General features: G+C 39.3%; 1 protein-coding gene across 1 annotated transcript; it reads right to left on the bottom strand.

The window, feature by feature from the left end:
* On the bottom strand, positions 1-8,884 carry nrn1lb (neuritin 1-like b). The gene is made up of 3 exons (XM_023277423.3): positions 8,611-8,884; positions 6,257-6,404; positions 1-3,658 (listed from the first exon to the last, which is right to left on the bottom strand). Exons 1-3 carry the CDS (start codon positions 8,663-8,665, stop codon positions 3,355-3,357), a joined length of 507 nt encoding a protein of 168 aa, XP_023133191.2. The 5' UTR covers positions 8,666-8,884; the 3' UTR covers positions 1-3,354.
* Positions 8,885-12,540: the final 3,656 nt, after the last annotated feature.

Genomic DNA, 12,540 nt, shown 5'->3' with positions numbered 1-12,540 from the left:
TGCAGGGAAGAAGTCAGAATATCATGTATTTAAAAAAAAAAAAAAAAAAAACAAGCCTTAGTGCAATGGATTTGTGGTCACTAAACATAAATTAGGTTTACAATCTGTACAGCAGACCTCAGAGTTCAGATCATTAAAGATTCCCAGAAAAACACCTTCAGTGGGACATAGTCAACAGGCATTGGATTAGACTATTGATTTCATATTTGTTTAATGTATTGCTCACAGAATCATACATGAAGAGTTGTTCTGCAGCTTACAGGTCTGTAGCATATACGTCATGGTGAAGTAAAATCCTTGCAGTATGGATTGGGTAGTAATGTCCTACACATGGAATACATAATCCCCACAATGTTTCATGGCACACACCATCTGCTACAGAGCAGAGAGCGTCCCATAAATGTTGTTCTACATCACTGACTTCAGAGGTGATGATAGATCTCAGTTAGGCATAAAAAAGAAAAGAACACTTGTTATATCTTAACATTTTAACAGTTGTGAACAGAATGAGGGCTGCAGGGCTCCTTAGAAAGACTTCATGATGAAGTCTTTGCAGATTTTCTCCAGTGAATGCAGGACAAAGAGAGATTAAAGCGAGCAGGAACCTCAAGGTGTTCTGGGACAGTTCAGAGATTCTGTCGTTGATCCTCCAGTCATGTACTGTTTTAACAAATATGTCAGGATTCCTTTTCGATAGTAAAGAAAACACCTTTATCCTATTTTTAAGGTAGATACTAAAGTGCATCAGTTGTTCATCATGGCATTATTTTACAAAATGCCACTTAAGAGACAAAAAGAAGATGTAAATTACACACAGTGGGCAGTTTTCAATTATATCTACTTGACTGAAGAATCTTTTCTTTCATTCTTTTCAAAATTATTTGACCACAATTGCAATTTTGCTCCATTTGCTAATGTTTAAATATCTCAAAAAAAGTTCACAAACTTGGAGTCACTTACTTTTCTTCACTTTTTAGTTGTCTTTAGTTGGTTTAATCTTTATATACAGGTAGACAGTTGTTCTATCTGTTCTGTACTCTTACACAAACACACTGCCTTTAGATTCTGACTGAAACTACAGCAACACCTCTGTTATGTTTTCAGATTGTTAAAAATGAACCAAATTCTGATCATCAGTCAGGTCCAACAGCTTTGCATCCCTCCCTCTTTGCTCATGGTCACCTGAAATGATTTGTGCAAAAAGACTTCTGTATAGAAAATCAAATGTCATGTCCCAATCAGGGTTTTAATCTGTCCTTTAAACACATATGAGCAGGCAAAGTCAGATACTTCTTCACGTGCACTGTGATTGATTTCAGACTAATCAAATACCACCATCTCGTAAATAAAATAGCAGCTGGAATCAGTCGTTCACACCCAAAGCTATGAAGAAACATTATTCAAATTAGCCATGAAACCTGTGAACATGAGGTGACCTGGAATTTAATCAGTCCAACACATGAATCTTTAAAAAGGAGAACATAAAGCATGTCCTCCTGACATTTCACTGACAAGTACAGTAACTTAATAAATACATCTTTTCACCTTTGACCCTCAGCTGTCACACCTGCTCACTTCATGACTATGCTGACACAACAACATGTTGTGCTTCACTCGTAGCACTTTGACGACACTAAGGTTGTTTTGAGGTGCAACCTGCTCCACCGTGGGCGAATAAAGACAGATTAATCCACTCGTGAATCTGCTGTTATGAAACAGCTTAAGAGTATTAAGATCACACACACACACACACACACACACACACACACACACACACACACACACACACACACACACACACACACACACACACACAATATCTGACACAAAAACAGATCATGTCAAGGAGTTGCAAAGACTCTTAAAATGACTAAGCATTATGCTTGTTAATATATATTTAATTAATTTTTTTTGTTGGGTAAAAACCAGAATGAAACAAAGTGGCATGTGCCATTCTATAATGCTGAGAACACATTGAAATAATGCAAAACTACAAAATAATACAGTGAACATACTGGTAACGTGAACACCAGTGAATGAAATGAAGCATGTGTGATAACAGAGCTCGATCAGTATCAAAGAAAAGCTGTACAACATTAAATAACATTAATTTACAAGGATGAAACTTGGGAAACACTTGGAAAACGTCCCACATCCTCTTCCCACTGCTGACTCACACATACGCTTGTACTTCGTTGCTCTTTTTTGCGCTCAGTACGTATTTGTTGCATTACTGTGTCATGGGTTTTATTGAGATGCCCAAGCTCAGTTATGCCCACTTCTCTTAAAGATATTTTTGGCATTTATTAAACAGTGACAGTGGAGAGAGACAGGAAATTTGGGAGAAAGGAAGAAAGAGATTGACACGCAGTAAAGTTCCAGGTCAGCCAGGCATCAAACCAGGGACTGAAGGCATTTGCGCCCTTGTGGTGTTCACCCTAACCACTCGGCTAACAGATTACCCCTAGCTATGTATCCATTTGAATTGCCCCATGGGGGACAAATCAAAATGTTAAGTTGATTTAGTTAAACTATCTCATTTAAAATACAAAAAAACTACTTCTTAAAAGCTGGAAAAACTGTGTGAAATGGCTCAGTATTAAACAAGTGATAACATTTAGCAACGCATCAGAGAGTGCTTCCACACATGAATCTGATTTTCGTTAAATCGGTCAAACGAGGTGATGAATTAAACCCACTGCAGAAAAAAATCTACTGCTTTGCACCCAGTAATAATTCTGTCCTCTGGATCACACCTGATTGGATCAGAGGCAGATCTGAACACCTGGCACTGCAACATCCCTGAAAATCTCCTTTGTCCTAATATCATATGGTATTACCGATGAACTGCAGCAGTGGTAAAATAAATAAATAAAAGTGTTTATGACATACATTTGTTTATAACTCAGGTTTTTTTCAGCTGAATAACCTCAATAAGTAAAAGAGATTTTGCATTTTCCCCTGCATTGTTGCTGTCACTCTCACTTACTTATAAAAAGTGAATTTAATCACAGTCAGTTAAACACTTGTAGTTGTTACACAATCCTCTGATCTTAAGGGACACAGATGAGCAGCTACCAGTATGCTTGACTTTAAATATTCACATCAGAATGAAAGCAAGATCAAGGCATGCGGTAATCTGAGCATATTTAGTTAATGCCTATACATGTGCACCACCTTGTCCACGTAAGAAACCTAAACAAATGTGTCATAATGACACAGTTATTGAGATCCTTGTTTTAGGATCAACATGCGATCATGATGAGTCTGACTTGTACAGAGTGTGTTTGGATTGTAGGGGAGCAGGACTCTATCTGGCATCACTCTGATTAATTACCAACTAATATGGGTCAACTAACTCCGGAGCAGAAGCAGTAGCATGCTGCAGACAGGGAACAGCAGCGTGATGAGGGTGGGGCTGTGGCGGTCTGTTTGTCCTTTCAGAGTCTCCTGGTTGGTTTGGTCTGAGGTGGGGGGGCTCTGGGGTGCAGGCACGGTGCTGGGTGGGACGGTGGTGCGACTGGCGCACATGGCGTAGAGGTTTCCAGAAAACTGTGTCTTCCTGGACTCTTGTCTCAGAGACTCCCAGACAGCTGCTGCTTCTCCAGGACAGCCGGCCAGAGCCGAGTTGGCACAAACGTGAAACGCGTTCCAGGACCTTCAAGGAACCAGGACAGGAGGAGACGTAGGAGATAAGAGCAGGAATGTAGCAGCTGTAGTGTAAAGGACTGTGTGTGGTCATTAATACTTAATCATATAGTGATAACATTAACATTAACATCTGAGTAGTTGCTAAAGAGGAATTAACATCCCTAAAAATTAGCTCACCTTCAGATATTTACCCTTCACATTGCTGCAGTAATGTGCAGGTGTACTACAGGACCTTGTGCTATCACTGTTGGGTGTTATTACAGGTACATCAGAGCACCAATGTGACTATATCCAGGAGAAATAAACTGAAGAGAGGGCAATGGGAACAACTGATTCTAGTCTAGAGTCAAATGACTATTTCTCTAGTGTTTTAAATAATGTCACTAGTCACTAATTTAATGCACATTATGTTATTTCTGCCACTAGGGGTCTCTATGTCAAGACAGTAACAAAGATGTGGACAGATGATGTTATGAAGTAACATGAGATCATGAAGGTGTTGTCTTCACCGCCGTTACTGATGAAAATCTATCTGACATGTTCATGGATGAGGTAATGTGTTAAAGCTTCATTCATGTTATGATTAATTGTTAGAAGATTTGACTAACCACTCCCAGAAGGCTCTTTGGTTCTTCATAGTACCATCACAATTTACAAACCTCTTTACTTATTGTATAGTTCTTCACATACTTTACGTGATTTTGTGAAGTACTAAGGTTTCTTCAAGTTTATTGTTTTATGGTATTTGGTCTGTTGGGAAGCAACAGCATAAAATTAACACTGCAGCTGAAAATTGTGTTCATTATCAATTAATCATTTGATCTATAAAACTTTGGAAAACAGAGAGAAATACCCATCACAGTCTCCTAAATCCCAAGAGGTCATTTAATAACATGCCGTTCTATCTGACCAACAGTCCAGAACCCAAAATACTAAATGTGTGATAATGGAAGGGATATAGAAATACTGCAAAATTCAATGTTTCATTAAGCTTTTTAAAACTCCATTCACTGTGTCTAAATAAGGTATTTTTGCAAGGTTTTCTGAGGCACCTTTGGGGATTCTTTGTTAAAAGTGATTATCTGACCTCAAATTTTATGCTATTTCCTGACATAACTCTTAATAAAATTAACCTTCACAGCTTGGACTACAAAAATACACAAACACTCTGTGAAGAACCTTCTCCTAAATAAAGATGGTTTTCATTGGTGATGTGGAACTAAAAGTGGTTCTTCTATGGCATCACTACGAAGACCCATTTTTGGTTCACTTTAGCTCCTTTATTGTGGTGCCAACAGCTACTATAGCAAACGTTATGCAATTGCAGGGCAGTTCAGTGTTGTTATCTGTGGTCCAAACAATTTGAAAAATTGGAAAATATTCCGGATATGTAAGTATACAAGTCAACAAAATAATACATTGCTCTAGTTGATTTTTGGCATTTAGACATGGAAATTTGACATTTTAAACCTTTAAAGTTTATCTCATTCCTTGCTCATTTGATTACAACTGTTCATACAAGTTTGACAATATAGGTCTTAAAAGAAACTGCAGCTAGAGATGTGAGATGCAGCATAAGAAGAGCACAGTTCATTGCACTTTGTTTTTTTTACATAGAGAACAGCTGCTTCCAACATCTGGAAAACAATAGCTATATTAGCTACTTAGTGACACTGAGTTTCACATGTTTAGAGGCTTAGTTTAGTGTTTAAATCACTACACTCAGAATAAAAAAGGTGCTAAGTGGAACCCAAAACCATTCTTCATAGTGATGCCACAGGAGAACCATTTTTTGTTCCACAAAGACCGTTTAGTCACAGGTTCAACGAACTCCCCAAAGTGCCTTAAGTAACCATAAAAAATTGTTCTATGGCATATTATTAGATGCCAGCTTGGGAGGCAGGAAATTGTTTTGCCCATTTCTCATTGTTTTCTGATGTTCTATAGACCAAATGATTAACTGATAATTTTTAACTCCAATTTTACACCATTCATGCCATCAAACTAAATCATTCCAATAAAAATTAACCTTTAAAGCTTTAAAGGATCACAATTATTACGTGAAGAACCATCTTCTTAATAAAGAGGTTCTTTATTTAGAAGATGGTTCTTGGTTATGGTGCTTTAAAGTACCAGACAGTCTTCAGACTCTTCACTAATTCACCCTAAACACACTGTGTTGCTGGGGCTGATGGGAATGTGAGTAGTTTTGCAGGCATTTTGTCATAAACTAAACTCCTGTACAAATTTGCCACATGAAAAGTCAGCAGATCACCAAAGTTATTACAGTTTGTGTGTACAAATCCATCTAACAGCTGTCAAGACATTTATCTAAAAGCCAAAAATGTCACCCTTGCGGTGGCACTGAGCAAAAAGTGACGGGACCATAGAGGGATTCACCAGCGGGGTGATGGGTATCTGCTCAAAATTTAATGTCAATCGATCCAGCAGTCGAAATATTTCAGTCTGAACCAAAGCAGATCAAACTGACTGACATCGCCTGTTGCTCTAATACGATTACTGATGAGAACAATTTTCACAGTTGAAGACAATGGATGGAAGTGGTGTGATTGAATGGTTACCACGGTGACAGGCAGACACTCACCTGCAGATTGCATCGATGTCCTGTGTGCTCTGGTCTTTCTGTGTTTCCACCAAACTGTCCCCGAGTGTGAGTAAACACTGAGCAAAACGCTTGTAAATGGAACCACACGAAACGGGAATCGCAGCTCCGAAACACACAGGGATGAAGCCTAGTGGAGGGAAAAAGACAAGCCACAAGCATATTAGAACACTAAATTATCATAATTTCATCTTGATGGGAATATTGTAAACATAGTATGAAAAGCTAAAAACTGAGAATGAGAGAGGAATAAAATCAGCAGATTCTTTGAGCTGAGGATTTCATTTTGTGGAGTGAAGTAGATGTTTGTGTGTCTATAGAGACATCATCCATCTGGTGTTTAGATGGATCAAACAAATACAGAAATATGTTGTAGTCCATTCATCTGGAGGGATTATATACCCTTAAAGCCAAATTCAGCATGGGACTACTAAACCGTGTGTGATCTGATTGAGTGCATTGATCATCTCATACGTAACAGGTCCCTCTGAGAATGGATCAAGTTTTTTACGGAAATGATCTCGAAAAGCCGAGGCACGAGATCTAAACTCAAACATTGATTTCGATTAGATGGCTTTTTAGTGAAAGTAGCTCTAAGATCCTATTGCAGGGTCAGCGGTAAACTACGCAGCTTAAGTATGTGGACGCCTGAGCAGGTCACTTTAAAACATCAGTCTCTTGCTAAAATATTAGTTTTCTGGTTTCAGACTTTCCAGAAGGTTTCGGAACCTGCTTGTATAGATTTGTTCATGTGTTACAGAAGTCTGGTCACTGTCGGACGTGGTTGAGCTCAGCGGTCTGAGCAGGCCAGTCAACTCCCTCCACACCAAACCATTCAGCTCTCCACAGGAAGCGTCACATTGTAACAGGAAAAGACAGAGCTGCATTTTGATCTAAAAAAGATACTGATGGGAAACTGGCACTTGCAATTGGCACTTGATCTACCAGTATAGAGGTATCCTTTTTCCACCAACATCTAATCCAATCAGGCACCTATTTTTAAACCATTTGGAACATTTCAGCTAAAAACTAATTGGGTCAAAACCTTCCCTAAAATTTGATTTCCAGTTGGAACTAAAACATTGCAGGTTTTTCTTATCTTGAATGACCGTGGATGGAAAAGCTAACCTTGTCATTAATAGTTTGTCTGTTGTTGTGTTTTAGATAAAAATAAATAACTGCAGATAATCCACCATCTTGCTACTACAGTTTATCTTCGTTGTCAATTGTGCAACACTCTACGCCGATAATGCAGCTCTGATTGCAGCTCTTTGGTACCAAGCAACAAGCTTCTAAGAATCCTGAACTGAACTGGTTTAAGAGCCATTGCTAATTTGGTGGAAAAGATATGGCAATGTGTGAATCTTTTGTCTCACTTTAGCCTTACCTCTGTTTTTTGATCCAACACCCATGTTTGCTCTTGTTTGGAGCACAGTGTTCTCAAATACCTCACCAAATATTGCAGCAATAATGTTTAAGAACAGTCCTAAAGAGACTTGACTGTCCACATGCTTTCGGCCACAGAACATAAACTACATTTTAGCAAGCCTCAACTAACCACAACTCTCACACTATGGAACCACCAGCTTTCAAAAAGCACTTTAATGAATCAGCTCTACTGTTATCATCTTTAATGGATTACAATCTATATATTTGGCTCAATACCAAAGCACTCTGTACACAATGTTGCCTCTAATTTTCTTACACGTCTGTAACTTTTTTTTAAAAAAAATTGTGATTTAGCGGTTTAGCAGATGGATGTACTTTTTTCCTGCTGTATTTGAATGCTTTTTTTATTCTATCGTGATTGTTAATTTACTGTTTTTCCTGCAGGAATTACTTCAACATGACAATATTCAATATTCAATCAAATTCTAAAAACCATTTCAATTCCAAATACACAATGCTGTACTACTATCTGCATGCATAAACAGACACACACCAACACATACACACACACACACACACACACACACACACACACACACTCAAGGGAGAGAGAGAATCAGCTCATGACAGGATAGTGAGAATTTCATCAAGTTAAGTGCGTTTGTAAAACCTTTCCCTCAGTTTCAGATCAATCCAAATAGAATATCCTTTATAAGCCATCTTATCCACTTTAGATCTTTTCAGACAAACCTGATATTTCTCTGTTAAGTTTCTACCTGAGTCCACTTTGCACAGAAAAGCATACAATATGTGCAGCTACAGAAAGAAAAACTGGAAAGTGTGAAAAATGGGACCAACTTACAAACTTTTCCCAGAAAACCTGAATGCACGCAAACACATATATTCCACTGGCACTGCAAGTGGAGAGTAAAAACAAGCATCCTTACTGTGGAGGAGGGCGATGGGCAGCAGCACACTCACAGTGGCTGGACGGGACTTCATTGTTCGGCTCAGCAGAGTCCCGTGGAGCTGAGTACCACCTCTGGTACGAGAGGCTCTGATGTGAAAACTCCCACTGGTTGTGTGTAAAATACCCCCAAAAAAGTGTAAAAGTTGCTGCTTTAAAATGTGATGCGTCCTGTCATCTGCTGGGGATTCATCAGATTGCAAAAGTACAGCAATGGACAGAGGCACTACCCAGCTGGATTAACAGAAAGGGACTGATTCATCGCAGAGAGTAAGAGGATGTTGTGCTACTATGTGTGTGTGTGTGTGTGTGTGTGTGTGTGTGTGTGTGTGTGTGTGTGTGTGTGTGTGTGTGTGTGTGTGTGTGTGTGTGTGTGTGTGTGTTTATGCGCGCTCTGGGGATGCGAGAGCCGTAGAGAGCTTGGAAGAAGCAGACCAATGACAGCATCACAACGCAGCACACTGGATTAGAGCGTTCTCATTTCCGGTCTTCAGTATTTAGAACATTTATTTGAAACACAAATAAATTATAGACAGAATCAAATAAGAGTGATTGTGCTCTGGACACGCACTCCTTGCGACACACCTGCCTGCTGCAAAAAACCTGCTTTTACGCTTGAATGAGGAGCTTTAAACATGACAGTGGAAGGAAACATAATCAGAAGTGTCAGGAGGATTTTTTTTTTTTTTTTTTTGATCATTCGAACAGATGGATGACGTCCCAGTGAGGATAAGAGAATCCAGCTCACCTGGGAGCCCAGAGCAGCCTCTGAGAATAGCAACAGCCCATTTGAGGATGAATCTATGCCTATGTGGGTTGTTCGAGGCCGGTTAAGAGCGCTCTGATGTGTTGAACAATTTGGATCAAGAGGAGATGGGACAGTGACAGAACCCAAAAACTAACCGTTAAAAGAATGGTGATTGTAAAGATCTACCGTATTCTTCCCAACTTGATCTCACGTCCCCCACTTCTTCCTCTCAACCTCTAAATCCCCTACTATATGCACCCCAGATGGCTCACACTATGCATTAGTATAAGTCCTGCTTCACATCTGTATAGGCTACTGACACAGGAGGAATGAATGGTAACCCATTGTTAATCTGCAGCTTAAAACAACCATTAACTGCAGAATAATCTGTGTCGGAAGCTGTGGCCTTGAATCAATACATCCTGTAGGCTACATCTGTGAGTCTGTATTAACTCAGCAGATATGCTGTTTTTTCACTTTGTCAGATTGCAGATTTGCTCAAGATACATCAATCTGAATGTTAAAAAAAAAAAACTGAATTTGTCAGAGGTACTGGAGCTTTCAGGACTTTTCCGGTTTGAGAGAGTTTGTCCTTGACGAGGGTCTGAGGACAGAGGAGGTCATATGCTGTGAAGACTGTAAGGCGTCTTGTAGCAGATAAATAAAACTGAGCGTTGGTGTTTAAGGTACTTTTAAGGTTAGCTTTAAAACTTTTCTTTTTGATAAAGCTTTTACTAGGTACAAGGGTACTGAATAAAATTGCCAGCCTTACCAAAAAATGTTGCAGGAGAAAGATAGTTTTTGCATTATTATTTTTTAAAAAAATACATATTTTAATGCACTTGCTGGTCCAAGCTTGTTCAAGTTTTGCTAACCCTTTATAGAAGAAGGTCACATCTTGAGCCTCCAGGAACTCCTCAATAGCACAGATGTCAACATTATCACGATGAAAATGGCAACCCTGCACTTGGGATTTCAGTTTGGGAAACATGTAAAAGTCAGTTGGTGTAGGTTGTAAGGTTCATGGGGCAACAGTTCAAACCCCATTAGGCTGCTTCTGCTACCTGTAGATCTCAGAGCTTTCTACTCATTTCATCTTTGATTGCTTCAAACATTTGAGTTTCTGTGGACAGTGATATTAGGCTTTATAGTCCACAGTTATGGTCCCAAATGGGGGTGATGCTCCTGATTAAGAGTGAGACTGAAATTTTTTTGAAATACCTTCATAGTTGGGACCTACTCAGAGGAACCTGAACCAGATCTCAGTTATGCTGTAGATGTAAACTGTTGGAAGTTTTCCCATGATGCACTGAGCATCTCTCCTCTACTCTCCTCTTTCTCTCTGCCACCATGGCATGTCACATGTGCGTGTTGTCAATCATGTAGTTTATGTTTTGTCCTCTCTGCAGGAATCTCTGCCTACAAAGCTCCATGTTTCTGATCAGAAGATAATGGCCTCACCAGCTTCCCCAGTGTTAATTGTTCTCTTACACGCTGTTTGTCTGTTTTCTATCTGCTATCCTTCTCTCTTTCCTTTACCCCAACCACCCAGTGAACATGATTCTGCAGAAGGTTTCTTCCTTTTCTTCCCACTCACTGAAGTGTTTGTTTGGATTTGTTGGGTTTCTTTGTATAATATTGTATGTTGTTATTGTGAGGTCTTCATCTTACTACGTGAAGTGCATTAAGAATAATTCATAACATTTGTTGCTGAATAAATAAAACTAAACTGATATCTGTGGTCCGAGTCCAGGGTAACGCCAGTTCAAATCCAGATGAATCTATGCACACTTGAAGCATTAAGGTTGTGTTGTCAGGTGTGTGAAAGAGTTTTCCTGCTAACAACGTTGGTGAAGTGCTGCATGGATTGAGTGAACGTTTTCTCAAATCACTTTCCACAAGGTCGTCTGATCTGCTCACTCAGTTTAATTGCATAAGCAGCTCAAACCAACGTACATTACTGCACTTTTGTGAATTCCCAGTTCTGTTCACATATTTTCCTCATTTAGAGCTTCAAGTTTGTTGTGTGATAATTCCCTGGATGGCAGCAAAGCATTTCTGCTCTGGATAAAGCTATGACCCGGAGGATCAAAAATAGATTATTCTAAATCAAGTTGGAGAGATGTTTCAATCAAAGCCACTCTAATTCATCTACAGACAATTTCAGTGATGGCTGCAAAATGTCTGGGTTGCCTTTTTGTTGAAACCTTGAGATTTGTTGAAAATAGATTTACAGTGGACTGTGACTGTGATCAATTTCAACCACAATTATGAGAATACAGAAAAGACAAATTCACAAAATTGGCTCAAGAGCTGTGACAGAGTCTGAAAATTTTCACAGCAGACGAACATCACAGCAGGAAATTAATTCAAAGTCTCACCTGGAAAAGTTTTTGGATACCAATTCTGCAGACTCAGCTCACAGTCACACACAGAAACACTCACTGAAAGCTGCAGACTGTCAGTTTAACTGATCTTGAACTGGATAAGACACATTAAGTGTGACACATACTGTATGATACACAAACTTACAGTTTAATTTGGACAATGACTTCTGACTCCTAATGAGATTAAATACTGTCTTGCTACTGTGCATATGTTGTTTCAAACACCGGATTGCAGAATCACGTGTTATTTATATTCTTTTACCTAATTCACATTGCATAATTACTCTCAAAGGATGAGACAATCTGCCATGAGAAGCTGTTGTTTGGCCTCAATGTAAAGACAGCACTGATAAATGGCAGCAGCCATAGAAAAGGAAGATGGAGTTGTGTAAGTTTGATTGACAGCGCTGGATTAAGGCATTATGCAACACTGTTGGGAGTAAAAAAAATAAATCCAGATGAGCTTAGGATCTGGATCCTCACTCTGTCCAATGCTCTTTATCTCTCCATTCATCCATCTCTTTCTCCGTTTCATGAAACACATTATCAGGGTGGTTGTTACCCATTTAAGTTTGGGAGAAGGAACCGCATTACAGTCCCACATTCACATGATGGCATTCAACATTTCAGCGCCTGTATATGAGTAACAATTCAGCAAATGAGCATCAGAGCTGCCAGCAAATACACACAGATGAAGCAAATTAGGCCATAGAGACATGACATGAAGCTCCGCTGGTTGAGCTTTTATCCTGTCGCCATCTAGAGGGAGACAATC

Source organism: Amphiprion ocellaris, chromosome 1 (genome assembly GCF_022539595.1).
Source record: "Amphiprion ocellaris isolate individual 3 ecotype Okinawa chromosome 1, ASM2253959v1, whole genome shotgun sequence".
NCBI lineage: Eukaryota > Metazoa > Chordata > Actinopteri > Pomacentridae > Amphiprion > Amphiprion ocellaris.
This window is presented reverse-complemented; position numbering and strand designations above follow the sequence as displayed.

Excerpts from the sequence above, each read along its gene's own strand:
- nrn1lb (XM_023277423.3), bottom strand. The coding sequence starts at position 8,665 with ATGAAGTCCCGTCCAGCCACTGTGAGTGTGCTGCTGCCCATCGCCCTC. Across the intron at positions 6,405-8,610 it reads GCCCATCGCCCTCCTCCACA|GCTTCATCCCTGTGTGTTTC; the intron begins GTAAGGATGCTT and ends TCCCTCCACTAG. Across the intron at positions 3,659-6,256 it reads GACATCGATGCAATCTGCAG|GTCCTGGAACGCGTTTCACG; the intron begins GTGAGTGTCTGC and ends GGTTCCTTGAAG.